At 36.8% G+C, this 26,904-nt stretch overlaps 3 protein-coding genes and 2 pseudogenes across 12 annotated transcripts; 3 read left to right on the plus strand and 2 right to left on the minus strand.

Annotated features, from left to right (window-relative positions):
* Window positions 1–1,411: 1,411 nt before the first annotated feature.
* On the plus strand, window positions 1,412–5,067 carry LOC110634019 (uncharacterized). 10 transcript variants are annotated; one of them, XM_058132580.1, is made up of 10 exons: window positions 1,414–1,667; window positions 1,993–2,018; window positions 2,198–2,282; window positions 2,361–2,570; window positions 2,721–2,843; window positions 2,925–2,982; window positions 3,135–3,208; window positions 3,660–3,748; window positions 3,828–3,904; window positions 4,932–5,067. In XM_058132580.1, the coding sequence occupies exons 1-9, from the start codon at window positions 1,596–1,598 to the stop codon at window positions 3,895–3,897; spliced, it is 807 nt and encodes a 268-aa protein (XP_057988563.1). In that variant the 5' UTR covers window positions 1,414–1,595; the 3' UTR covers window positions 3,898–3,904; window positions 4,932–5,067. The 10 variants fall into 10 exon arrangements, with proteins under 10 accessions (XP_021638591.1, XP_057988564.1, XP_021638586.1 ...); XM_021782897.2 differs by lacking the exon at window positions 4,932–5,067 and adding an exon at window positions 4,157–4,668; XM_021782898.2 differs by lacking the exon at window positions 4,932–5,067 and adding an exon at window positions 4,167–4,668.
* Window positions 4,711–6,952, minus strand: LOC110634021 (uncharacterized; annotated as a pseudogene).
* Window positions 6,953–7,630: 678 nt separating this feature from the next.
* On the minus strand, window positions 7,631–15,376 carry LOC110634012 (elongator complex protein 3-like; annotated as a pseudogene).
* A 160-nt stretch (window positions 15,377–15,536) lies between these two features.
* Window positions 15,537–21,662, plus strand: LOC110634011 (uncharacterized). The gene is made up of 12 exons (XM_021782877.2): window positions 15,537–15,839; window positions 15,979–16,110; window positions 16,542–16,713; window positions 16,881–17,066; window positions 17,414–17,571; window positions 18,087–18,363; window positions 18,470–18,684; window positions 18,965–19,063; window positions 19,154–19,671; window positions 19,967–20,736; window positions 20,966–21,164; window positions 21,275–21,662. The coding sequence occupies exons 1-12, from the start codon at window positions 15,671–15,673 to the stop codon at window positions 21,431–21,433; spliced, it is 3,054 nt and encodes a 1,017-aa protein (XP_021638569.2). The 5' UTR covers window positions 15,537–15,670; the 3' UTR covers window positions 21,434–21,662.
* Window positions 21,663–22,941: 1,279 nt separating this feature from the next.
* On the plus strand, window positions 22,942–26,665 carry LOC110634044 (26S proteasome non-ATPase regulatory subunit 6 homolog). Its single transcript, XM_021782925.2, has 8 exons — window positions 22,942–23,164; window positions 23,253–23,367; window positions 24,932–25,022; window positions 25,129–25,274; window positions 25,381–25,600; window positions 25,685–25,793; window positions 26,000–26,168; window positions 26,286–26,665. The coding sequence occupies exons 1-8, from the start codon at window positions 23,029–23,031 to the stop codon at window positions 26,458–26,460; spliced, it is 1,161 nt and encodes a 386-aa protein (XP_021638617.2). The 5' UTR covers window positions 22,942–23,028; the 3' UTR covers window positions 26,461–26,665.
* Window positions 26,666–26,904: the final 239 nt, after the last annotated feature.

Here is a 26,904-nt window from a genome sequence, read left to right on the forward strand (position 1 = left end):
AAAATAGATGAACAGGAGTGAGCGTTCAACTCAGAGAGTAAAATATCAATTTTAATCATAATCTCTATAACTATCTAAAGCTAATACACCATATAGAGTGAAATGCAACATCGTCATAATTTTCATATCATAACAGCAAAAAGGCAATTTGGAGGGCTCACACACCCAACACTGTCAAGCAATACATATATGGGAGCTGATCCCTTATACAGCCCTCTTAATCCAACCTCTGCCAGCGAGTATCTCTCAAGCCGGACTTTCGCTTAATAAACAAAATGCGGGGTCCCAGCGAGTGTCTCTCAAGCCGTGTTTACCCAATACCATACCATATGCACGCCACGCACACACATTGCTCCAAATTACCACAAACAACATCCATGACATTTCAACAATTATTAATGCAATAAAAAACGTACTTAGGTTTTAACTACATAGATACATATTTATAAGTGATGTATGGGCATACTTGAACATGTAATAACATCGAAATTATAATTAAAATTAATATTTTACTCACAAACTTGAACAGAGATCATTGCGATGGCTGGGCGGAGGAGGAAGGCTGTCCCGGCTCACCTGACAATTTCATTGTAATTGTTTAATATATTTGACTCTATACAAGTTTAGAAAATACCAAAGACACCATAAGTTGTGCTGAAAATCCGGTAGAGTCTCTCTTATACCTATGACCTACCCAACCTGCAAAATGGTTCAAATAACACTTCTAAACTCAACCCATATCTTATCATCATTATAGGGCCCCTCCAAACTAAGCAATAATCACAATATCAGATAACTCAATTATAAGACTTCAAAACTAATATTTTTAAAAAACTATCCAAACTAACTTTAAAAATTCTATAAACTTGCCCTGTAGTCCTTAACAATATTATAAGTCTAATGCAATAGGAATCGTAATTTTCTTATCATTCACGAATATTTTATAAATTTTATTATGATCCAGTACAAGGCAAAAATTGAGTAATGTAAAGTTTAAGTTTACCTATGTCAAATCTGACAACTGGAACGCGTCCAGAACGTCTAAAAACAGTGGAATAGTCTATAATCTTGACTTGGTTTTAAAATGGTTCTAGCAGCTTATCTGCTCGGCCTGAAATTGCAGATCAGGCGACGATCAAATTTTTACGAAATGAAAATACATACACGAAGTCCACAATACTAGGGTTAGAATAAAAAAAAAAAAAAATATATATATATATATATAAAATAATTATTTAAAAATTAGGGATGTTACAAATAATTTATATTTTAAAAATTTAATAATTTAATAATTATTTAAATTTTATTTTAAATAAATATATTAATATTATGAACATTATTATTAAATATATATTTTATATTTAATTAAGTATAATACAAACGATTACTATTTAAACCTATACTATTTAATACATGCAAAAACCTAACCCTTGCAAATCCCTCATTGTGGCTATAACCTTCCTGACATCCTTTGTTCGAATGGGAAAAATGTCTATCATCAACTAGAATACGAATCCACTACTAGCCAAACAGGCTGAAGCATTTTCCTGGAAAATATTTGCAGAATTCGCTGATTCTCCTAACTCGAGAAACAGATGGAGAAAACCACGGCAACAACTCTAATTCTTCTCTTGATTTCATTTTTCCTACAACAAACGCTATCCAAGGTATTAAAATCACTAACTGTTCATACGTTCACAATTTCTCCTTGCGTTTCTATAAGATTTTGATCCAAAATCAACATCAGTTAATTGAAATGTGATATTGGGTTTCTTGATAAAAGCGATTTCATCTTTCGAAAGGCATATTTATTATTCATTTATAAGTTAGGGTTTCTAGCTACATCCTTTTGGCTCATAAATTGCTTCATTTTTAAGCTAATTATATTTGATTCTCTACGAGCTCAGTTTTTTTTTTTTTTTTTAAATTTTTTTATTGATTATAGCATCAAGAAGGAATTGGCTTATGTTAGGATTTATTGATTTGTTCCAGGAAATTGGAGAAGATGCAGCTGAAAGGTTAGGATTCCACTGCAAAGTTCAAATCAGCAAATATTTACTTAAATTAGATTTGATGGCTCATAATCGAAATTGATGTCTTTTTTTTTTTTTTTTTTTTTTTTTTGTATTTGGTAACTGGTGTTATTTAATTTTGTTTTGAAGGTTACCCTTTTAATGTTTCTCATAATTTTGTTTAGAACTGTTAAGCAAGAAAAACAGCACGCACATGAAGTACATTGTTCTAGAGAAAGAAGTAGGGCTGCATGGAACATTGTAGAGGAGGTAAATAGAAATTGCTATTTGTCAAGAAAATTATTTGTGGACAAACTGTGACAATATTGTTTTTGTGTATTTGTACAGTATTTGATGCCATTTGTTGAACGGGAAAATTACCAGATTTCTAGTAAATGTAGACTTCATCCTGACAATGATCTCTTCAGGGATCAAGAGCAGCATAAAATTCACGTGGACATAAATGAATGGAAGTGTGGATATTGTAAGAAGAGCTTCCGCGCTGAAAAATATATTGATCAGCATTTTGACAGCAGGCACTACAATCTTCTGAATGTTGTATGTGGATTCTGGTCCCCTTTGGGTGTGTGCACGTTAATGCATAAACTTTTTTTTTTTTTTTTTTGGGGGGGGGGGGGGGGGGGGGGAGGAAACTGATATGAGACTTTGAGTTAATAGTCACATGGCAAAAATTTTTAATGATTTCAGAGCGAGGGCAAGTGCTTGGCTGATTTATGTGGTGCATTGCATTGTGATTTTGTGATGAATTCCAAATCACCAAAGACAAAATGCAATCCTGCAGCTGTTGCGAAAAATCGCCATCTTTGTGAGGTTGTTACTGACTGCCATACTTCATCTTCATGTGCTGTTGACTCCAATGTCTTGCATTAACATTTATACTACCCTGTGCAGAGTCTTGCAGATACCTGTTTTCCTCTTAATCAAGGTCGTTCAGCAAGCCACCTGCATGGTACTTTTGTTTTGTAAATCAGCAAGATAAACTACTTTTTTTTCTTCTTTAGTTTTTTGTGGCAGCCTGATGCTATTATACTAGCTAAATCATTAGTTTAAAAAGCATTTGTTGTATTCACTAATTTCTATTGCTTATGTTCTTACTTGTAGAATTGTTTTTGCACCAATTCTGTGATGCTCACACTTGTTCAGGGAAAAAAAAGCATTTTCCTAAAGGTCGCAAGGTAAGATTTTACTCTGTGTACAGCGGTTGCATGAGAGGTCAAATTTGCAGCCGAGCCTCAACACTAATTCTGTGATTATCAGAATTCCTAGCATCCAGTTTGCATAATTTTCATGCCCATATTAGGTTGTACTTGATTTGCCAGCCACAAAGTTCTTAAAAGAAAAGGAAAAAAATATAGAAATATTCTAAAATTTTCATGACTTTTATCATTGATTGTTTCTTTTGAGTAGTCCAAAGAACTCCAAGAGTGTTACTAGGTTAAGGGAACTCACTTAACAATAATATGTAAATTTCTTTGAATGCTTGAAAATTTACAATTCTCCATCTTTTGCTTTCTTTATTTGATCTACTAGACCATTAAAATAATCGTATAGTCTGTTGCTTATATTATTCTTGATTTAGATGCTCTGTCTCACATTTTTCTTTCTCTTCTTTTTTTTTTCATACAGAAGCAAACAAGTGTTATCTACCTTGCTTTGTCAATACTGACTTTGATGCTGCTGCCTCTTTTTTATCTTATTGTTTATTTGTATCAAAGGTACATTTCTAGTTTTTGAAAATTCCAAATTAACAGAGGTTTAGAATTATTTTCATAAAAAATTTTTGTCCTTATGCAGAGAAATGAGGCAGGGAACACAAAATCTGAGACGAATCACTCGAGTCGGACAAAAGACAAAGCCATCATAGTTAACTGGTAAATTTTTATGTCTTCTGATTGAAAAACTCCCTGATCAAATCTCCAGGTTGAAAATATATTTATGGACTTGAACTTGAACTGGACTCAAGTTATGGACTTGAACTTGGACTTAAATGTTTAGATTATGAAGTTTTGGTCAGAGCAGTGAGTATTGGTTAATAAATTTTGTCATAGTGGTTCAAACGCACTGCAGTCTTCTACTTTCTAGGAAACTTGTTATTTCAATCTTTGCTGATGTATATGTTTTAGATTAATGCAGGCTTTTACTTGCATCCATTGAAATAAGAGAGTATAGCATGCATTTCATGTTTTTATTGACTAATGCCTCTACCAAGTGAAGTAGATTTGTGCGAGGCACGTAATGGAAATTGAGCTAGTTAAGGCTTCTTACAGGCATTCTTACATGTCCTCCTCCTCCGGACTATCACGTCTTGTAAATGTAAAGAGGACTCAGTTGAAGGTTACAGGTTGACAGATCATCCTTAGCCAAGTTGACCAAGAGATGATTTGTTACCAAGCTTGAATTGGCATAATGTTCTTACCTGTGGGATGGCATCCACATCCTCTTTACGTCCTTAATCCTTTTGATATGGAAATCTTAACATGCTCGAATCCATTTTTGTAACAATTTTAGTGGTTATTGTTTAAACATTTTTCAGATGTATGCTTGATTGTGATTCATTTTTCAAAACATGTATGCCCATACAATGTCATTCCAAATTCATGTACTAACTGGTGAAATTTCACATTTTTTGCAATTATCTTGATGCATGCATCGATTGTTAATTTTCAACTCAGCAGTATATGTATATATTATGGTAAGCTCTCTGTTTAATACCTTGGGTGGATCTATTGTTCTTAAATGTTATAATACAAAAACATTTCACAAATCAACTTAGAACAAAGTAGCGTGATCTAAAGCCGAACTTAACTTGCTCTCTCAAAACTTGGTTAGTTTCATGCATATCATGCATTTAAATGCTTTCAGCTTTTGAATCTTGACTAATTGAATCCCCCGCTCCAGGTATTATTTTGAGACGTTCTGTTTATGAGCCTCTTAACAAACAGGACTTATTGCTATTGATTCAATTCTCCTGGGCAATTCAATTCTACAGATGCATCAACTCTCAGGCCCAGGCATCCAGCCGATTCCCTCAAACCAAAATTTTCCATTTTTACTCGATTGCGTCTTTAGCACAAATAACCAGTTTGTCAATAAACTTGGTGGTCTAATTCTTCATTCTCCAGCAAACTTCATCAAAGTTTGCTTCTATCGACCATGGTGTTGCATCTTGTCCAACTCCCATTGCTTAGGCCGTAGTGTGCCCTGAAGTTCAATGCAACGCACTTCGTTCTGACTCTGTTCATAAACCAAACTGCTTTTCTTACTTGCTAAGATAAGGTCACCTTGTTGGAATAAATAATGGAGCAAATCATGTTCAGAGATGCTTTTCAGCAGCTAAGATCATCCGCCAGATCCACGCTTTTAATGACTCCCGGGTTCCAGGAGGATTGCAGTTCTAGGGAGCTATGGCCCCAAATGCAAGGGATATCAACTCATTTGATAACAAGAAACCATCTGGATCACTGAGCCGGATATAAGCCAGTCTGCTTGAAATCCCATCTTCAAGTGTAAACAAGTTGTTGAATTCATCTGCAGTCATGGCTCTTCTTTCCTCATCTAAGCAAACCACATGCCCACTTTCCATGTAAGGTTTATAGACCTTGCAGAGAGAATAAACAAGCGAACCGCCAAATGCATATTTAAAAGACCTTAAATCAAGACCTCTTACAGTTCTAAGCGACAGCATTAGAACATCCATGGCCAAGTCCTTGGCATCAAGATGATTAATTCCCATAGCAATCCACTGCCCCATTCTCCAAATTCTGCACATAATCCCTTGTACTCTCTCATCTTCCTTGGCCTTGAAAACCTCACTCCATTAACATAACTAGCAGAACCAAGGCCAAAACCATAGAAAGGCTTATTCTTCCAGTATGCAAAATTGTGCTTGCATTCAAACCCATCTTTGCCATAACTGCTAATTTCGTAATGGCTGTAACCAGCATCAGAAAGCATCTGCGAAGCCATTCTATAAAAATCAGTAGATTGTGTTTCAGATGGCAGAGGAAAGACCCCTGGTGTATACCTGTAGACACGAAAATGTATCTAAAAACCATTATAATGTGGAAACCAATATTTTTTTTTTTACTATGAATGTTATCACCAGACTTCAAGATTCCAAATTTTGTGTCTTGTTCAACCTGCAAATCATATACAGAAACATGATTAGGCTGTGCTTGAACTGTGAACCTCAAGCTCTCCTCCCACATTTGCGGAGTCTGGTAAGGGAGAGAAGAGATAAGATCCATGCTCCAATTCTCGACACCACATGATCTCATAATCTCAAGTGCCTCATAGACCTCCTTAATACCATGTGCTTTCCCACAAGCTTTCAGTAACTCCTCTTGAAACGCCTACACTCCCAATGACACTCTATTCACGCCCAACCCCATCAACTCCTCCATTTTATTAGCATCGAAAGTTCCAGGATCCATTTCCATTGATATCTCAGCATCCTCAAAGAGCCCAAACTTCCCCCTCAATGTATCCAAAATCGACGAAACTAGCCTTGGAGACACTAAAGAAGGCGTGCCACCGCCAAAGAAGACAGTTTCAAGAGGCGGGTGATTATTGAATTCTGGTATTGTTGAAACTATTTCTCGCTGAAGCAATTCTACGTAGTTAGAGATTCGTGGGTCGGCATCGGTTGGGTTGGCAGAGCCGAAAGCAACGATTGGGAAGTCACAATAGTGGCAGCGTTTGCGACAGAAAGGGAGGTGGACGTAAGCTGAAGTTGGAGGGTGATGTCGGAGAGGTGGGATTATAGTAGCGGTTCGTGTGGTGACCGAGGAATTTTGGTGAATAGGTGGTGCGCGTTGGGTGAATACGTTAGCAATGACTGAGTGAGATGGGAGTTTCTGAAGAGTAGTGGTTTTGGAGGGGAAGGTTGAGAAAACGGAAGTGAAGGTTGATTTCAGCATCACTGGGTTGTGACTCCTGGTAGGGAAGGGGAGGGTGTGGGGGTGGCTTGGCTTGGGGGAAACTTCAGATGATAATGAAGAGGATAAATTACGTTCCGTTTTTCGTACTCGACCCGAGCCGGTTTTGGTCGTATTCTGTTAAAATTAGCGATTTCTCTTAATTTTTATTTTAATTTTAATTTCTGTTGAATTAAAATAATTAAATTTCAATTTTTTTTTTAAATTGATAAGTTGAACCGAGCTAAATCATCTAGTTAAATGATCATTTTCAATCTAATTCAAAGTGAGAGAGATTGAATCTGACTTCAAGCAGTTCAAGTTCAAATCCAACTTGTGAATCGTTAATTAATTTCCATCTCGAAGTTCAGCGGTCTAATTTCCAGAATCAATCCGAACTATAGCCAGACCTCTGCTCAGCTAAATTATGACATAAACATGAATACTTTACAATTTATTTACAATTATCTTTTTAAATATCATTAACTCCTTGGATGATGGAACAACAAATTGCAAAACCACAATCTTGGATTTTATTTTTAGTTTTTGCCAATAATGAATTATTATTAAATTTATTTGATAGTACAAAATACTTTAAAGCTGAAATCTCACCTATATCTGGCCGACGAAAACGTTTTTCAAAGAGGTAAAAGGACAACAAAAAGCTACATGAAACATAAATTATACAAAGAAATGATTAATTAAAAGTTAAAACTTTCCACTGGCATAAATTACAAAATTTTGTTGCAATCACATATTAGCTAGCCTTGTTAATGTCAAGCAAGACATTTAACCATGTAGGGGCCTTCAAGCTCATAGCCCAGTTTCCTATAACAATGACGGGTTCCCACGCCTGAAATGACCGCTATTTTAGTTGATCTATGCTCCCTGCAAGCAATCCGCTCTGCCTCTTCCATTAATAGTGTACCATAACCCTGCCATCACAAGTATGAGTAAGAAAAGGGGAAAGAAATATGTAAAATCCCCCTAATAAAATGAAGATCATTTTACAACCAACTAGCTGCAGACATGTTCTCATGTTCAAGAATCAGTATGAAAACTCAAAGCATCCCAAAGTGAATTGTGATTACTGATAAGGAATCATTTTTGTATAGTCCTCAACCAGAAAGAATGAACCAAAAAAGGGGACCACTAGCAAATCCATATTGCTCATCAAATTATACTACTAATTGAAAAATGATTGCTATATTACCTGGTGTTGCAACTTGTCTGCATCACGCCCATGAACAGGAACAGCAGTTCCATAAATATGGAGCTCACGAACAATAGAGCACTTTCCCATGAGCTCAGGGCAAGTAACATTGCTGCCACATTTTCGCAATCTCAACAAACCAACAAGAATATCCTGCAACCAAACAGAATTTCAGAAAGGTCCATTTATGTTCAGCAAGCAAAAAGCTTCTCTAATAAGCATCAAAAGCAACGACACTGAAGCAAGACAGGACTCTTCAATTTATGGCAAGGATCCTAAAGCATGTCATCGATTGTATGCAATGTGATGACCTGAAAATGTAGTGGATGATGACAAGTAAATTCTCTACCAGCCTATCAAAAATGCGGTTAAGGTTTCACTTCCCACCAGTCTACCATTTTTCATGAGGCAACTACCATTGACCTTAGAGGATTTGCAAATAATTAGGTGCAATCAGACCATATATCCCTTCCAAAACACACACCATGCACACAGGAAAGGTGTCCCAGATACCTGTCTTGTATCCTCACATGAAAGAAATGTTTCCCAACCTTCATTTGCTGTATAATCACGGCGAACAAGCTCAACTTCTTCTGGTTTAATTTTGTAATGGATGTCCTATGTTTATTTACAGATTCATCTGTCAAGATCTCAACTTTTTCCAAGCAGTAGTACAATAACTTGTAACATGGTGAAATAACTCCTTTTGCTTACCTGGATTCCAGCCTCTCGTGTACGGACATCACAGCATTTCAAACCCAAGTCATCCATTCGAGCTAAAGCTAGCTCCCTAAGATTTCCTTTCTCAACCCCAGATGTAACCAAAGGCATAGGAATATCCCGCTGAACTCTATAAACACGTGTCCAAGGGGGTACAATGGCTAGGATCCTTGCTACAATATCTACAAGTTGCTCAGGTGGGTAATTTCTATACCTGCAAGCAGACTAAATATGATTAATGATTTTACATTGACAACCACCGTCTTCAAAACCAGAGATCAGTCCTTCCAAATAAAATTTGCATTTACAGGGCATTAATGATTAAATAATCCCATGTTCACAAATGTTCCCATGTGCAAAAAAATCTATAAAATTTACTTTTTTGACAAGGAAAATGAGATAAATATAAAGGAACCTTAATCATATATGAGAGACAAGAAAGATTACAAAATGATGCAAGAGTTTATACCTAAGAACAGCGATCATCATTGCCTATCAACACACCAAAAAAAAGGGAGAGCCAGGAAGAAGCCTTGGGTTGGGGGGGTAAAGGGGAGGGGGGTGGTGATAGGCCCACAATGAACCTAGGACATAAAACTACCTTGGTTTCTAATTTTGCTTTTCTGCATCACACACACACACAATATACAAAGAGAAAAAAACAAGATTAACCGGTAATTGAGAAAAATTAGGACCTGCCAATTTTCCAGAGCTCATAAAGCCCAGTTCCACGAATTACAACAACTCAACTCAACTAAGCTTTTATCCTAAAAATTTGGGGTCGGCTATATGGATTCGCTTTTTCCACTCTGAACGATTTTGGGTTAAATCCTCAGAAATGTGTAATGCTTCTAGGTCATGTTGTACTACTCTCCTCCAAATCAATTTAGGTCTACCCCTTTTTTTCTTTCTATCCTCTAATCTAATGTGCTCTACTTGTCTAACTGGAGCCTCCGTATGTCTACGCTTCACATGACCAAACCACCTCAATCTCCCTTCTCTCAACTTATCTTCAATTGACACCACTCCTACCTTTTCTCTAATACTCTCATTAGAGACTTTATCTAGTCTAGTATGGCCACTCATCCACCTCAACATTCTCATCTCTGCAACTCTTATCTTAGATGCATACGACTCTTTTAGTACCCAACACTCACTACCATATAACATAGCCGGTCGTATGGCTGTACAGTAAAATTTTCCTTTCAGTTTATTGGGAATCTTACGATCACATAAAACTCCCGTTGCACGTCTCCACTTCAACCATCCAGCTTTAATCCTATGACTAACATCCTCCTCACATCCCCCATCTACTTGAAAGACTGAGCCTAAATATTTAAAGTGATTACTTTGGGGGAGTATCACTCCATTCAAACTAACTCCTTCCCTATCACCAGTTTGGCCTTCACTGAAGTTGCAATGCATGTATTCTGTCTTCGTTCTACTTAACTTAAAACCTTTTGACTCTAGAGTACTTCTCCAAAGTTCTAGCTTTCTATTGACTCCTTCTCGTGTCTCATTTATCAGAACAATATCATCCGCAAACATCATGCACCAAGGAATACTCTTTTGTATATGTTTCGTTAGTTCATCTAAAACTAATGTAAAAAGGTAAGGGCTTATGGCTGATCCTTGGTGTAATCCACTTGAGATCGGAAAATCTCTTGTGTCCCCTCCCACTGTGCGCACGATAGTAGTTGCTCCTTTATACATATTTTTCAATACTTGTATGTACCTAAAAGATACCCTCTTTTGTTTTAACACATTCCATAAGACCTCTCTTGGAACACTATCATAAGCCTTCTCCAAATCAATAAAAAACATGTGTAGATCTTTATTCACATCTCTATATTTCTCCATCAAGCTTCTAATGAGAAAGATCGCTTCCATAGTTGAACGACTGGGCATGAAACCAAATTGATTGAGAGAGATAGAAGTATCATGACGTAATCGATGCTCCACAACTCTCTCCCACAACTTCATAGTATGGTTCATAAGTTTAATTCCCCTATAGTTTGAGCAACCCTGTATGTCTCCCTTATTTTTAAAAGTAGGTACTAAAATACTCTTCCTCCATGCATCAGGCATTTTCTTTGAGTTTAGAATCTTATTAAATAATTTAGTTAACCATGCCACTCCCATATCTCCCAAATACTTCCACACTTCAATTGGTATTTCATCGGGTCCACAGGCTTTACCCACTTTCATTCTCTTAAGTGCTTCCTTTACTTCTAAAGATCTAATCCTTCTAGTATAATTCACATTCTTTTCTATTGTTCTATAATCTATATTCACGCTATTACAAGAGTGGGATAAATTTTCAGCCCATCTGCTCTAAATAAAGGACTCTCGAAGAACTCTCGAAAACTTTCCAAATCTCGCTCAACCCCAACATTTGGAAGATTAGGCATCATATGAGCAACAACCTACAAAAAAGCATTAAATATTAATAAACACAGACAGGTAAACATAAACAACTAGAATAGTAATTAAGAGTACTTGAACCATCAGTTATGAAGAGTATGATATAACATGAACATTTGGAAAACTGATGGGCAGCAGGAGGATCTGCATGGGCCAAGGCCATTCAAGGTATATTCTAGAAGAATTAAAAAGGGTAAGACGGTTACCTCATGAGCTGGATGTCGCATGTGAAGGTCTAGCTAGGCTTGGAGGCAAAGAAAAAATATAAATAAAGATTGCGAGAATGCAGAGGGCATGTTTTCGAGAAGCAGTTTTTTCTTGGAGAAAGGGCAGGAATATCTGCAAAAGAATTCTTTTCTTGGGGGTTTTGGCCATTCTGTTTGGTTGCCATTTTCCTATTTGGCTAATTTTCTTGAGTTACATAAAGCTGTGTAAATTGTTATTGTAATCACAGAACCACTCTTCTGTATTCATTTCTCCAATAGTACTACAATTCACAGTTCTTTCCCATTTGATTCTCTGAATTTTCTGTTGCTTATTCTAAATTACATTTCCTTACTCCACCAAAAACGCCAATGCAATTGGGAAAAAAAAAAAAATTCAGCCTTGTAGACATGAAACCATAATGAGGTGCATGCCACTAATCCCTACTTTTATTAAAGAAAATTGTATATATAATAGGGAACTAACACACCTTGAATCCAGCATCTTTTGCCAAGCAAAAACAATCAGCCACGGCAGCTACTGTGTGTCCTCTATTAGTATCACGAGCAACATCCTCATATGTGCTTTGAACTCCAATCACCAATCGGGTACAACCATAAGAAAGCATTTGATGCAAATGAGGTCCAAGGCAGTAATCTGGCCTCCTGTAAATTAAAAGAAGCAAGCAAAAACTTATTTTAATAATTATGAAATAAGAATCACAAGCATGTAAAATAAAACCAATTAATTTATAGGCATTTACCATACATAATGGATATACTATTTCTCTATTTCTGACACTCATCAATGATCAACCCAAAAAAGATAAAAATATATCATCCAGAGTAGAACATCTCAATTCAATATCAATGTTACTCCGTTTTATGCAACCTGTTGCTTCGTGCAACACAAATACACAAGAATGAGTCATTAACTAGTATCTTCCAAAACAAAGAATACACACAACCCCATGAATCATGTCACGGAGAAAGAGTTTATAACACCAAACTCAACACAACCGTGTGGCACTTAGCTCATTTTGAGACTAAGTTAGCCACTCCTTAACTAAGTTAGTCCAACAAAGACTAACAATGGTGACAAAAGGAAGAAAAAGGAAGCAAAGTGATGTGGTGGTGTGTAGGTGTATAAATACTAAGGAAGAAACACTTTAGAAAGGGGAAGTATGCATTTACACTTGAAAAGAATCAAGTACAAGGCTTTGAGTTTACAAGAGAATGCCTAAGGCTCTAATTCTTCAAGCATTTCCAAGCATGTCCCTAAATGAGGGGCTCACCCCCATTTATAATTGCTCCGCTTCCTCAACATGTGGTGGAGATTTTGCTGCAAATGGAGGGTAGCGATTTATTCTCTTCCACCTCCTTAAAATGAAGCGCTAGAATAAACTCTCTTAGGAATTCGAGCACCTCCTCAAATGTGTGGCCAAAATTGCCCCTTGTCTACCTCCTTAATTTTTTGGTGGCGAAAGCTTCCTTGGTGGTGGTGGTAGTTGGGTGGTGATGGTGGTGGAAATAAATATTTTTGGTGTCTTGATACAAATCCCAAGAATTGGCACAATTCCCAAGGAACCACCTTCTAAGTGTCTAGACCCTTCCATGGTGTTATACTGAAAATAGGGCTGTTTGGGAAGTTTCTGATCTATTTTCCAAGTGCTGAAACCTCTTGAGCGAGTTTGAAAGTCTCCAAAAAATGCTACTAAAAATTGCCCGCATGTGGCCCAGTAGGCGTTGCAGCTGCATAGAAGCTTTTGGAGTCTGCAACAGATGAACCTCGTTTTGCCTGGCACTCCGCAGGCAATTCCACGGGCTGAACCTCGTTTCAGCCTACCACTGCGTGCCCAGCTCACACACCCGGCGCTCCAGTGAACCTTGCATGCATGCTCTGCGCGCCTAGCACTCCACTTGCACACTGCGCACACCCAGTGAACCTCATTTGCGCACTCTGCACGCTCAACGCCGTGCACTGCACTCCAACCCCCAACAAACCTCATTTGGGTGCCCAGCATGCCATGCGCCAGCATCCCAATTTCTAGCAGCTATCACCAAGTTAACCTCTTTTGGTCTATTTTATGCAAGAATGAACCTCACATCCACGCAGCCTGCCGACCAGACTTGCATTACTTCCCTCTCCCCACAAGGCTACCCCAACCATGAACCTCACTCGGCAGCACTTTTGCGGTAAAAATTTGGACTTTTATGGGAGACTATTTTTGTGGGGTTACAATCATCATGCGCTTGTATGAAATATGAAAAATTTTGGGAAACATTTGACGCTACGAAAAACAGTCAAAGTTACATTTTGTTTTTGAGGGAACAATTTATATAATAACTTACGTTTCAATTGTCATGCCAATACACTTTGTTGCACCATGCTCAGAGTAGGCAACTGCCTCTTCAACATTGGCAGAAGTGTGTCCTGACAAAGCATCATGAAGATTCCTTATAAAATAATCACGGTAATCTGCTGGCAATGACATGAAAGTACCACCCATCAGTATGAACTCAACCTGAAAACACATACCCAAGTCAATCATACGAGAAAGATGTGATTGTTTTATGCAATCATTTCGGACAGAGATATTCTTAGGTAGACTTAGTCTACCATGTCATCCATATAATAGATCAATAACCTCATTTTATTTTAAAATAATCATGGAAAAACTTGTGATTTGTCGGTAATCACCCTTGTATTGTGGATGATGCAAATGAATATCATTGGATTAGTTCACAGCCACATCATGGACTAAGTCTACACAAGTATTTCTCCCCTAGAAATCTATAGTAAAAGAGGAGAATAAACAAAACCTTATCTACACTGTGGCCCAATCGCTTAAGTTGATCAATCCTGCTTCTAGCCTGAACATACGGGTTATATCTGCAACCACCAAGAATGCAGGTAAACAAATAAAACGGTTATCATAGGAACTTAATGCAAGGAACGCCAAGCAAAAATCTTAAAGAACGAATGAAGGTGCAAATTAGAAAATGCAATGACAAGCTAGAGACAACTAAAAATCAAAAGATAATACAGTTCACTAAAAATGCTAGTTTCACGTCAAAATGCAAGTTGATGTAAACGTATTGATCATAAAACAGGAATTTTTAGAATTTGATAGTATTAAAATGATTGATTCTTACGCTACTTCATTACTCATCTCTTTCACCAAAAGGTAAAAACTCAATTTCTAAAAATATATATACATTAATCAGTCTAAAACATAACTCCTCCATAACTCGCAAACAACTTAGTCATCCGATTACCACTAACTTAACACTTCAGTTGACACTAAAACCCTACCTGGCTCGAATTGCGCGCATGCTAGTAGGTTCATAACCAGTGTAGGACTGTGTGCTATACTCAAAATCTGAGTCCGGTCCACCAGGGCAATAAACACAAATATTTCCCGTTGTCGCTATATGCGGGCACCGATGGGGTTTCGACATGACGGCCACGACCGCGATTCCAGAGGCGGTGCGGACCGGCTTGGCACGAAGCTTGGGAAGTAGCGAGTCCCGGTCAGACTCGGGAAGCGCCGCGATCATCTCCACGAGCTTCGGGGCTCGCGCCAGGCCGTACTTGCGGCAGGCGGTGGATTTGATAGCGTTGAGGTCCACAGTTTGGTTCTTTTGCGAGAGTTCCACCATGGAGTTGACGATTTCTGCTATGGCTCGTACCCGGGCTTCCTCTTCGGTCATTCCGTGGGCTTGGTATCCGCCCCGACCAGGCCTCGGCGCCTTTTTGGTCTCGTAGATTACTTCCGTTGCCATCTGCGGTAGAAGATACAGAGGCAGCACAACACACACCTAAGAAAAGAGAATGAGCACTCGAGCATACTGATGGTGTGCTATGATGTACAGTTAAGCGTCGTCGGTTTGTCACATCTAGAAACGCAGCGTTTTATAGCCGTTTGAGTTTTTGCATTTAAACGACGTCGAGTAATCGTCGTTTCGATTTGCCATGCCGCCTGCCTACTAGGCTTCTCTCGGCGCAAAAGTATATCAATTCCTCTGCAAAGACAAATTTAGCTGCAAACAATCGTCAGTTCAACAGTTTTTGAGTTTGTAAAAGATAAATTTCTTTTTAGCTGTTTTGGGTTTCAAAAGCAAATCTTTTACTGCAAGAAAGCAGATAGATTGCACAAAATGGAGGAAGAAGCAAAGAGAAGGAGAAGAGAGGTAGGGAGCAGAGTACTGGACAAGGTAGGAGAAGTAATTTCAGCAATAAAGACTGCCAAACACGTTGACCAAGTCATTTGCTCTCTTCACTCCCTCGCTGTCCTTCTTTTCCCTTTAGATCCCTCTCTAATCTCAGGTAGTACTCAAACCCGTCTGTTTTCTTTCCTCTTTCTTTCTTGTGTTTTTGGAGCCAAAAATGCAACTTAATTCTCAAATTCTTGTTTAACGTATTGGGTACCAATTGTTTTGTCTGTTCTTTTGTTCTGGATTTGAAGGCAGTCTTGACGAGGGTTACAGAGAACAGGTCCTTAATGCTAATATACCTTCTGCAGAAGAGAGAGAAGAGTGGTGGCAAGCATTCTACAGAGGAGCTGCATTTCCGACATTAGCGCGGGTTTTGTTATTTGGTGATTCCGTTTATTGCCCATCTCATATTTCACCATATCACTTTTCTTCTCTATGCAACAGAATTAAGTTTAATTTAGAGTCTAGTTTACAGATGCATTATAATTTACAGCTCACACTCTCTACTCCATATTTGGTAGACTCTGATAGGATGTAATGGAATGAAACTATTGTTCATCACTCCATTGTATTTTTGGTCCGCTGTATTCCATTGCATGTCACTACGGCCTACTGAATAAGTTCCAATAGATGCCATTTATTTATGGAGTTGTTATTGTAACATAAATATTCTAAATGCTAATTGATTTGTCCAAATCTGTGTTTGACAGGTTTATATGCCTGACTAGCATTTACATTGGTCACTGGTTTATTTTTGCGTAATAGCCTTGTTTTAATCATGATTGTTGCTTATATAAATTGCTTTTGCTTGCAGATGTTGCTTCCAATTGGTTACCTTGTTTCCCCTATTCAGCGAAGGAACGTGTATATGATGCTTTCTTTGTTAGCGGACTTTCCACAGAGGTTGTTCAGATTTTAGTTCCTTGCTTACAGCCGAATGGAAATGACAATCTTGATGTTAATGCTGTCCAATCAAATTCTGAAAGGTTTAAGAACTTCTTCAGTTTGCATCTGATAATTGTTAAAACTGATATTGTTTTTATCCATCTAGGAACTATTTTCATTGAAATTTCTAGTATTTGAATTTAAGCCTTTAGTTCAAATTATATAAATAAAGTTTTGGACATATTTATGACTTCTGACAGCCTGACAGGTTACTTCTCCTCTGCTTTCTTGAAAATGATGGAGTGGTGCAAATGGCCAGAGAATTTGGCAGTGCACACCAATCTTCAGATTTTACAAGTGCACAGCTCAAGCCAGTTTTATCTAGGGTGGCACAGATTGTTGCATCTATTCCTGATAAAGCACGACCAAAAGCCTCCACTTCACTTTCATCACAGTATCCTTATTCAATCTTGTTCTGGTTATTGTATGGGCTTAGGAATTATGTCCTGCCTGTGTAGTTGTTCTTGAATCCTGGCAAAGCATGACAAGGGCCCCAATTCACTATCATTGTACCCTTATCCTTCCATCTGCTTGCATATAGTTTGCATATATGAACATATGATGGACCTGTACGTCAGTGTCTCCACAACTTTAATGTTATTTTGATTTTGAACTTACTTGCATGTCTTATCATTTGCTTGTATAAAGGGATTTAGCAATTTAGTATCTATGGTTGATTTGTGTAAATTCATTTTATAACTGCCTTTAATATATATAGTTTTTCCTTTACACTAGTTATAGTTTTTTCTTCAAGCATATTACCTTACAACTTCTGGATGAAGTACAAGAAAGGGTAAAGAATCTGCCTAAGGAGGCTATCTTCAATGAGTCTGGCAGTGATGTTACAATGCTATTTGTTGGGGAAACATTTTCTCGCATATGTCGACGTGGTTTTTCAGGTAATTGAAATGTTTCATGCAAAATAATTCAAACTGGTAATTGCTACATAACTTGTAACTCTTTCTAAGGATGACTTGCTTATTGATTAAGTTATTTTTAGCTTGCATTAAGCAAAAGACAATTGTATATTACAATTTATTTGTCGAAAACTCAGGATGAAATATTTTATCTAAATGAATGGTTATATAATGCGATAACATCATTTGATTGTGATGATGGTAACATAACAAATGAGAGAATGTGAGCCATATTATAGTCATGTGCTGATCTGGCGTCCACATTGCAATATATCCAAGACAAAATCAAACCTGATATTGAAAATTCAATCTTGTAAGAGTATGTTATGTGTTACTGCTTAAAAAACACTTGCATACAGTATCCCTAATAAAATATACTTGAACGGCCTATTTGGGAATATTGTGCAGAAGTTGTTGATCACCAGGCAGCTCTCTGTGTTACTGATAAAATTTGACACTATAATCTGTATGGAAATTATCCACTTTCATGTTTGCAGATGTGCTGTTAGGTGAAGTAATCCCTCAGGTTCTTGGAGATGTTCAGTGGTGCTTGTCATCATGTTCTGATCCAGCAACAGAAGAAGTGTTCGAGGCAAACCCCAGATCCCAATTTTGGTTAAGGATGATGGAAGCAATTAATGATTCCTATGCTGTAGAAAGAATGTCTGAACAACTTTTGCACCAGCTAGCAATTGAACAAGCAACAAATATTGAAGCTTACTGGACTCTTTGGATACTGTTTAATCGTGTTATTAAAAATCAACCATCAGTCAGGTGAGCGAACAAGGTTCTCCTTTTATCTCCCTGAGAGTCAAGTGAAGATGATTGTGCCAAGAGGACCAAGACTTTAAAAAATTTTTATTTTCATTTTTTTCTGCAGGTCCATGTTTGTTTACAAATTTCTACTTTGGAAAGTATTTCCTATTTGTTGCCTACGATGGATTATTCAATTTGCTGTGCTTGAATGTCCACCAGTTGCTAATTCACTCACGAAAGGTTGTGATGCCCATGTTCTCTTAGACACAGTGCAGCGTCTGGTGGCAGCATGGTCTAAAAGGGAGTTTGTGCAATCAGCCCCAGTAGAGCAGCAAGCTTGTATCCTTTCTCACTTTTTGACTCCTTTTGTTGGAAATGCTTGATATTTGTGGACAGTGATTCATGTAACAGAGTTGTAAAAGCTTGATTTAATGAGAAAGAATTACACATCTCACAAATATTCTTGTTTTACATGATAGAACCTTTAAGGTATAGGGAAATGCTAAATTCTCCTTTGTCTTCATCCTGGACTATTCCTGAAATCTTATTGCTATGCAATTAGTTTTTAACTGGCTGTTAATTGTTTGCAAATATTGTTGCCTCTTGATCTACAATACAGATGTAACTGCTGCTATAGGTCTTTGTATGGAGCTGATGTCAAAAGAAGAACTGGATAAGTCTAAGGATGTGATGCACTCAATTCTTCAAGGAGTTAGCTGTATATTCTTGTTCTTTGCTACTTGTTGAGTATTTTGCAATATGATTGGGTGATAATTTTTCTCTCATGCCTAGTTTTTATTGCTGACAGGTAGGCTGGAGAGCCCTACTCATTTGATTCGGAAAATGGCTAGCAATATTGCTTTAGTGTTCTCTAAAGTGATTGACCCCAAAAATCCTCTATACCTTGATGATAGTTGCATTGATGAGACCATTGACTGGGAGTTTGGATTGACTAAACCTGAGAAGAGGGCTCTGCCCTCCTCAAATGAGAATGACGAAGCAAAAACGTTGACCATCTCAGAGCCAGAAAAGGACTTGAACTATTCAAGAAATAATGGAATAGGCAGGAACAATAAGGGTGAAAACAAGAAAGCTTCTCAATTTAAGTTGGTTGACCCGGATGAGATTATTGATCCGGCTACCCTAAATTATGGATCAGCCTCTGATAGAGACGAGGATGATGAAGCATGTGAGAATTCTGATTCCTCAAGTGATTCATCTTTACAGCCATATGACTTGACGGATGATGATACAGATCTGCAAAAAAAATTTACACAGTTGGTTGATGTGGTTGGAGCCCTGCGGAAATCTGATGATGCTGACGGGGTAAGTGGATTTCGGTGACTAATTATTTCCACAAAGGTTGTCTTTAGAATGTTAATTTTCACATTTTTCATGCAAGTTGTGATTAGTCTTTTGGTTTAAAACCTAACAATATCTAGTCTGAGATTAATTAAGATTTGAAAACTTATTGAAGTCACTCTGGAGCATTTAGATTTAGTGCATATTTTCCTGGTGGGAATTAGGTTTTCTGTGAGGAAATTTTAATCCATTTCTAGAACAAATGGCAAAGGAGCCTTCTTCTGGATATTTATTTATTAGTTTGTGTTGTATGTTTCAGGTAGAGAGGGCTCTTGATGTTGCTGAAAAGCTTGTGCGAGCTTCACCTGATGAGCTTACTTATGTGGTAGGTGATCTTGCTAGAACCCTTGTACAGGTTCGTTGCTCTGATTTGGCTGTAGAAGGTGAGGAAGAATCAGTTGAAGAAAAGAGGCAAAGAGCATTGATTGCCTTGCTTGTCACATGTCCTTTCCAATCTTTAGATACTCTAAACAAACTCTTATATTCCCCAAATGTTGATGTCAGCCAACGCATAATGATTCTGGACATAATGACTGAAGCTGCTCAGGAGCTTGCTAATGCTAAGAGTATGAAACCTAAACATCAATCAACGGTCCTCATATCAACTATATCAGAGAATCAACCCTGGTTCTTGCCTAGTAGCTCAGGACCTCCCGGAGCTGGTGCTTGGAAAGAGGTATCAGAAACTGGAACTCTATTAAACTATTCAAATCGTTATGAGAGAGAACTTCCCCCTAAACCTGGTCAGATCAGAAAAGGGAAGACTCGTCGTTGGAGCCTTAGAACACCAAATATGCAGGAAAACCAGTTAGAATGGACCCAAAATAAGTTTCCTATTTATGCAGCAGCATTTATGCTTCCTGCCATGCAGGGTTTTGATAAGAAACGACATGGTGTTGATTTGCTTGGTAGAGATTTTATTGTCCTAGGGAAACTCATCTACATGCTTGGTACTTGTATGAGATGTGCTTCCATGCATCCAGAAGCATCTGCATTGGCTCCGCCTCTTCTAGACATGTTAAGATCCAGGTAAGAGATTAAACATCTGTGCTAAATTTTTATTGTAAACAAGCAGACCCAAGAGAATGATTTCTTGGATTATGATGCATATTCTGATCCCAAAATATGCATTGCATGCTTGGTGTTTTGTGCTAATAAGAATTAACAGTTCACCTGGTCATCCATACAACAAACGCTTGCTTAGCTGTTTGGGGAAATCTTTTGTTACCTGTAACTTAACAGCATCAACATTATGCAGGGAGATATGCCATCATAAAGAAGTATATGTCAGAAAAGCTGTCCTTTTTGCCGCTTCCAGCATATTGGTGTCACTTCATCCATCCTATGTTGCATCTGCCATAACAGAAGGAAACCTTGAAGTTTCTAAAGGGCTTGAATGGATTCGCTTGTGGGCCCTTGACATAGTTGAATCCGATGTAGATAAAGAGTGTTATATGGTAAGCAAGGAATCTGATGTAGGATATGGATACTGATACGTACTGTTTAACTTTTGTTTATACTTGATGCTTTTTGTATGATCTTCTAAAGTGTTGCATTTTTGTATTAGATGGCTATGTCATGCCTCCAACTTCATGCTGAAATGGCTCTCCAAGCTTCCAGGGCGATAGAGACCGCAGAAACTACATTCAAGGCAAAGAATGTTGGTCTGCCTTCCATTTTGTCCAAGGGGACAATCAGAATCCCATTCTCAAATGTGGAATACTAGATGAATTGATCTTCTTTGTTGTTTTGTACATTTTATTAAGTTTATTAGAAATTCTTGCGAGTTATTATTCATTTTGCTGCAAAGTGGAATGAGGAGGCAAGATAATGCCACTGTCAACTGTATACCAGGTTACATTTGCGATAAATCATATTGTGAGGTCCAAATGTGGAAGCAGGTTAATATTTTGCCAGTTATTTGACATTTACAGTTAAATGTTTCTAAGTTTTAATTTTGTCTATTAAATAGTCCATCCAAATTCTATGAGAATTTGGCAACTTAAATTGATTGCAACAGTAATATATTTGGGGGTGAAATTCCTGCCAATTAATGGATCATCACTGGTAGCTTCTGCAGGTTCATTGGTTGAAGAATTCCGAATAGCAGCTTGACTTCCTAGGCCCCAGTGGAGGACCTTGTCTCAGGGCTGATGAAGGTGGTTGGATAAATGCATATTTTTATTATGTGAATGATATTTGGATAAATGTTATATGTTTTTATACATTTAACATAGTATATGTTTTTATCATATGAATTATATTTGGATAAATGTTTAAACCCAAATAGTCATTTGCAATAAATATTATTCTTATGTGATTCTCTTTTGACATTTATTCAATTCAATTACATTTGGTGACTCTGGATTCAAGTTTAGAATCACAATGATTTAACTCAGGATAATCGAATTGAAATTAAAAAAAAAATTAAATTATAATTACATTTCTTCTTTTTCAATCAAATTAAATTTGAATTTGATAACTTAATTGAAATTAATATTTTAAAAAATTAATTATTAAATTAAATATCCAAATGATTTTTCAAGGTCTTTCGAAATTTCACACTGTTTGTGGACTGAGTGTATGACTATCTTATATAAAAAATGAATTCTATTAAAATTGTCATAGTTTTAATAACGATTTATTTTCGTCATTAAATTATTTATGTATCATTTATCTACGTAAAAAAAAACAGAATCTGAGTAAAAATATGAGAAAAAAATAAATAATATTTTTTTAAAAGAAAGGCTACCTGATAAATTTAATTAAAATATATGAATTAAATAATACAATTCAATTCAACTAAGTTTTTATTTTAAAAATTTAATTATTTTATGGTTATTTATTTTATTAAAAAATAAAATTATTTTATTATAAAAAATCATAACATAAATTAAATTGGAGGAAATTAGTACAATATGCCCTCAAAGCATTACACATTTCTGAGGATTTAAACCAAAATCGTGAGGATTTAAACCAAAATCGTTTTAGAGTGAAAAAAGTAAATACATATAGCCGATCTCAAATTTTTGAGATAAAAGTTTAGTTGAGTCAAGTATTATAAAAAATCAATGATTTAATAAATTTTTATACTCAATTTAATAATTTTTATTTTTATGTTTATTTTCAATAAAAAATAATTTTTTTTCGAAAAATAATTAATTATGAGACGTTTATTAGTTTGGAAAATTTTATTTAAAAATAAATAGTTAAATTTTCCTCATATAATTACAGTCTCGTTCTGTTCTTTGGTTACTCCTTACTCAAGCGAAACCCCCCAGGAAAGGAAGCTCACGAATCTAACTCACTGAGTCACCTGTAATGGAAGGGCAAGAGGGAACTCAACAACCGCACCTCGTGCTCGCTCACAAGCGCTTCCTCCTAACCCACCCCGATGTCCAAGACATTGAGAAGGTTCGCCTCAAGGAGGAGGTCTTTGCGGTCGTCAAAGCTGATGGTAACTTGCCGATTCACAGCTCGCAGCTTAGTAGGTACCTAGTTGAATCTGAACTAATTCGAATTTTACTGTGGTTTCTGTTGAGCAGATATGGTGCCGTTGTACGAAACCCTAGTGGGCGAAGGGTTACTGGAGAAGGATCAGAGCGTTTTGGATTCGATGCGTGCAAAGAATGAGGAGGAGCTCAAGAGCCTCGAGGAGAAGTGAGTTTTCTTTTTCGTTTGCCGATTTATTATTGCTAGTATTATTGTTTTATCTTGGGCTGGCTCTTCCTGTTTGGTTTATTAGGATTTCAGATGTAGGAGGTATTAACCTGAAGTGCTGTTTTGACTTTCTAAAAGAAAGAGAAAATGGTTGGGCTTGGCTAAGCGATATAGTCTGATTATGCTAAAAATTAGTGAAAGCTTATCATTAATCAGATTTGGATTAATTGTTAAACATTTTTCTATGATTGAATTGTTGGTTGATTGATGTGTACTCAATTCAACTCAACTAAGCTTTTTATTGTCCATCAAATTTGGCTCAGCATTGGTCATTAAGTTGTTGCTTGTTAATATGTGCTCTGCATGACTCAAAATTAAGCTATAGTCAGTAACTACCTGTGGTTGGCTACGAATTGTTGATTGATTTAGAGATTGAAACATAGTTTAGGTGATTCTATAGAATATAGGAACCAAAAAATTCACCATATAGATTTTTGCTTCTTGTAGCACATTCTTTTCCTGCCAACTTTTGTTCTTATTATTTTGATATGTCCCCAATTTTGGAGAGGATATGCAGAATTTGTAAAATTATTAGAGTAAGGGGAGCTATTGGTTCTGGAATTTGATGTGGGATCTTATTGCATTGTTTAGAAGTTTGGTTTGGCTGTTGGTTGCCTAATCATGTGGAGGCTTGTGAAAGAGGTGTGCATATGTGGAGGCTTTAAAAATGCGATGCATATAGCATCAAATGTTAGCGAATGAAAGATGAGTCCAAGAAATGATATTCTACAAACAATTAGAGCTGGATAATTATTAATTAAGTGGGATTTCTTAGGTTTGAGAGTCCCCTGTGAACATCTGAGTATCTTTCATCATGCAGTAAATTGGATTAAATTTATAGAGTGTGTAAGCATCTGATTGAGCAGTGGCTCATTGGTATTACTTGCATGTATGTGAATGTGTTCCCCACACAATAACACTAGCATGTGTAAAGGAAATCCTGGATATGATATTGTGGTAAGCTTGGTATTAGAAATTTAACTGTAATTGCAACCTTCATTAATTTTGAAATTTGGAGTGAACTGAAATGTTTAATACAGAGTTAATCAATGTTAAAAAGAGATGAGCTTATGTGATGCATCACACAATGATTGATCAAAATCTACCCACCCTTTTTCTTTCTATCTTTTGGTACTTACTTTTGTTTTCCTCATACGCTCGGAAGATGGGTGTATTAGCACAGTTGTCTTGTTGAATCCTCTTTTTTTTTACCAATATGATTTTAATCTTAGACATCGTTGTGGATTTAAATTCATTTACCTCCTATATTTATGGATAATATGTTATCATAAATAATTGCTGAAGCACTGATTGTGATTGGTAAATTTTATGATGGAATGATGAGGTTGTTTGAGTTAGATTATTTAAAGGGAGAATCTTCTCAAGTTTCAGTTGTTTCATCTAACTGAACAACTTGTATTGAATATTATTTAGATTTGAAATGTTAATTGGGTTACCAGTTTTCTTCGTAATTAACATGTGTTTATCTGGTTGTCTTTGTTAGGATTGCTGATGCTGAAGAAAACTTAGGTGAAAGTGAAGTTCGAGAAGCTCATTTGGCCAAATCTTTGTTCTACATTCGAACTGGTGACAAGGTGAATAAGAGTTATAACTATCTGTGCTTATAGTCCTGTCTGTCTCTTCTCTCTCCATTTCATTTCAGTAACATCTTACTTGCAAATCATTTCCCTTTGGGCCCAGGAGAGAGCATTGGAGCAACTAAAGGTGACAGAAAGCAAAACAGTTGCAGTTGGTCAAAAGATGGACTTGGTATTCTATACTTTACAGCTTGGTTTTTTCTACATGGATTTTGATCTCATTTCCAAGAGCATTGACAAAGCAAAGAAGTGAGTAAACATTAATTTGTCAAGTGACATTTTTGCTTTGCTTGTGTGTTTCAAGAAGCATGCAAGTAGTGTTTTGGTTTATGTGTTGTTTTTGCTCTGATGCCAGCTTGTTTGAAGAGGGAGGTGATTGGGAAAGGAAGAACCGGTTGAAGGTGTACGAGGGCTTGTATTGCATGTCGACTCGAAATTTCAAGAAGGCAGCTAAATTGTTTTTGGATTCCATTTCAACCTTCACTACCTATGAACTTTTCCCTTATGACACCTTCATATTTTACACTGTCCTCACAAGCGTAATATCATTGGATAGAGTTTCCCTGAAGCAAAAGGTATTTTTGGTTGTCATTTGGCTCCTTGTCTGATATTTTTCTCTATCACTTCCTATTAATATTAATTTTAACTAAATCTGGCAGGTAGTGGATGCTCCTGAGATCTTGACAGTGATTGGGAAAATCCCATGCCTTTCTGAGTTTTTAAATTCCTTATATGATTGTCAATACAAATCATTTTTCTCAGCATTTGGTGAGTAGCAATCAACTATAATTTAGTTTACCAGATGTCTTGATTCTGGTGCTATGTCAACTACTGCACTTAACTGTGTTTATCATTTAGGCATTTGTAACAGATGTCATATACTCGTATATGATGAGAGTTTTCGTTTATGATTGATTCACTGTATTATTAGGACAGTTTGTTATTGTTGGTTTCTTATTGGATTGTGTTTTCAGCTGGCCTCGCGGAGCAAATTAAACTTGATCGTTATTTGCATCCTCACTTCCGATATTACATGAGGGAGGTCAGAACTGTTGTCTATTCTCAGTTTTTAGAATCCTACAAGAGTGTTACCATTGAAGCAATGGCAAAGGCATTTGGTGTGACAGTAGAGTTCATTGATCTGTAAGTGGTCGAATTTCATGGATACTTCCCTGTGGTTTTGTTTTCCCTCTCTGGGGTTTTTCTAGATGATGAAATGGGGAAATTGTATTTTAAATCAACTCTTCCCTATTTTTCCAGGGAATTATCACGTTTTATTGCAGCAGGGAAGCTTCATTGCAAGATTGATAAGGTTGCAGGTGTTCTTGAAACTAACCGTCCTGATGCAAAGAATGCTCTTTACCAAGCAACTATCAAGCAGGGAGACTTCTTGTTAAACCGTATCCAGAAGTTATCTCGTGTGATTGATCTGTGAAGCTTGTTGGCATTTTTTGTGATTTGCTAAGGATGCCAAAATTCCAGGTTTCCAAAGAAAAATGGAGCATAGGGCTTCATATTGGTTGTTTTTCATTGAATCAATCTAATACTAGTTGAGTAGTTCTTTATTTGTTTCTTCAAATATATTAAGAATTTAAGCATATTGCTGATTTAAGATACGAGTTCTCTGTTTCTTGTGCTAATGTTTGTGTTTACTTGTGAGCACTATGAGTGTATTTTTGCTCATGGTATGGGTTTTCTAAGTTAGAAGTCGTTTCCCCGGTCGAGCAATGTTGGATTAGCTTAAGAATTATGTCAACTGCTCAGTGTGCTCATTACCAAATGAGAGTTGACCGGCAAGTGGTAAGCAAACAACTGGGGCAAAAAATAGGCCAACCCCTTCATCTAAACTATTTGGCAATTCTCTTCTATCATTCTTTAT

The sequence above is a fragment of the Hevea brasiliensis genome, chromosome 13 (assembly GCF_030052815.1).
Source record: "Hevea brasiliensis isolate MT/VB/25A 57/8 chromosome 13, ASM3005281v1, whole genome shotgun sequence".
In the NCBI taxonomy this organism is placed as follows: Eukaryota; Viridiplantae; Streptophyta; class Magnoliopsida; order Malpighiales; family Euphorbiaceae; genus Hevea; species Hevea brasiliensis.

What these genes read in the sequence shown, in the direction of transcription:
- LOC110634044 (XM_021782925.2), top strand. Translation starts at nt 23,029, where the DNA reads ATGGAAGGGCAAGAGGGAACTCAACAACCGCACCTCGTGCTCGCTCAC. An exon ending in CTCAAGAGCCTCGAGGAGAA is followed by an intron (nt 23,368 to 24,931) that starts GTGAGTTTTCTT and finishes TGTCTTTGTTAG; the next exon opens with GATTGCTGATGCTGAAGAAA. An exon ending in ACATTCGAACTGGTGACAAG is followed by an intron (nt 25,023 to 25,128) that starts GTGAATAAGAGT and finishes CTTTGGGCCCAG; the next exon opens with GAGAGAGCATTGGAGCAACT.
- LOC110634019 (XM_021782894.2), top strand. Translation starts at nt 1,596, where the DNA reads ATGGAGAAAACCACGGCAACAACTCTAATTCTTCTCTTGATTTCATTT. An exon ending in TACAACAAACGCTATCCAAG is followed by an intron (nt 1,668 to 1,992) that starts GTATTAAAATCA and finishes GATTTGTTCCAG; the next exon opens with GAAATTGGAGAAGATGCAGC. An exon ending in AAAGCCATCATAGTTAACTG is followed by an intron (nt 3,905 to 4,166) that starts GTAAATTTTTAT and finishes AGATTAATGCAG; the next exon opens with GCTTTTACTTGCATCCATTG.
- LOC110634011 (XM_021782877.2), top strand. Translation starts at nt 15,671, where the DNA reads ATGGAGGAAGAAGCAAAGAGAAGGAGAAGAGAGGTAGGGAGCAGAGTA. An exon ending in AGATCCCTCTCTAATCTCAG is followed by an intron (nt 15,840 to 15,978) that starts GTAGTACTCAAA and finishes CTGGATTTGAAG; the next exon opens with GCAGTCTTGACGAGGGTTAC. An exon ending in AATTCTTCAAGGAGTTAGCT is followed by an intron (nt 19,064 to 19,153) that starts GTATATTCTTGT and finishes TATTGCTGACAG; the next exon opens with GTAGGCTGGAGAGCCCTACT.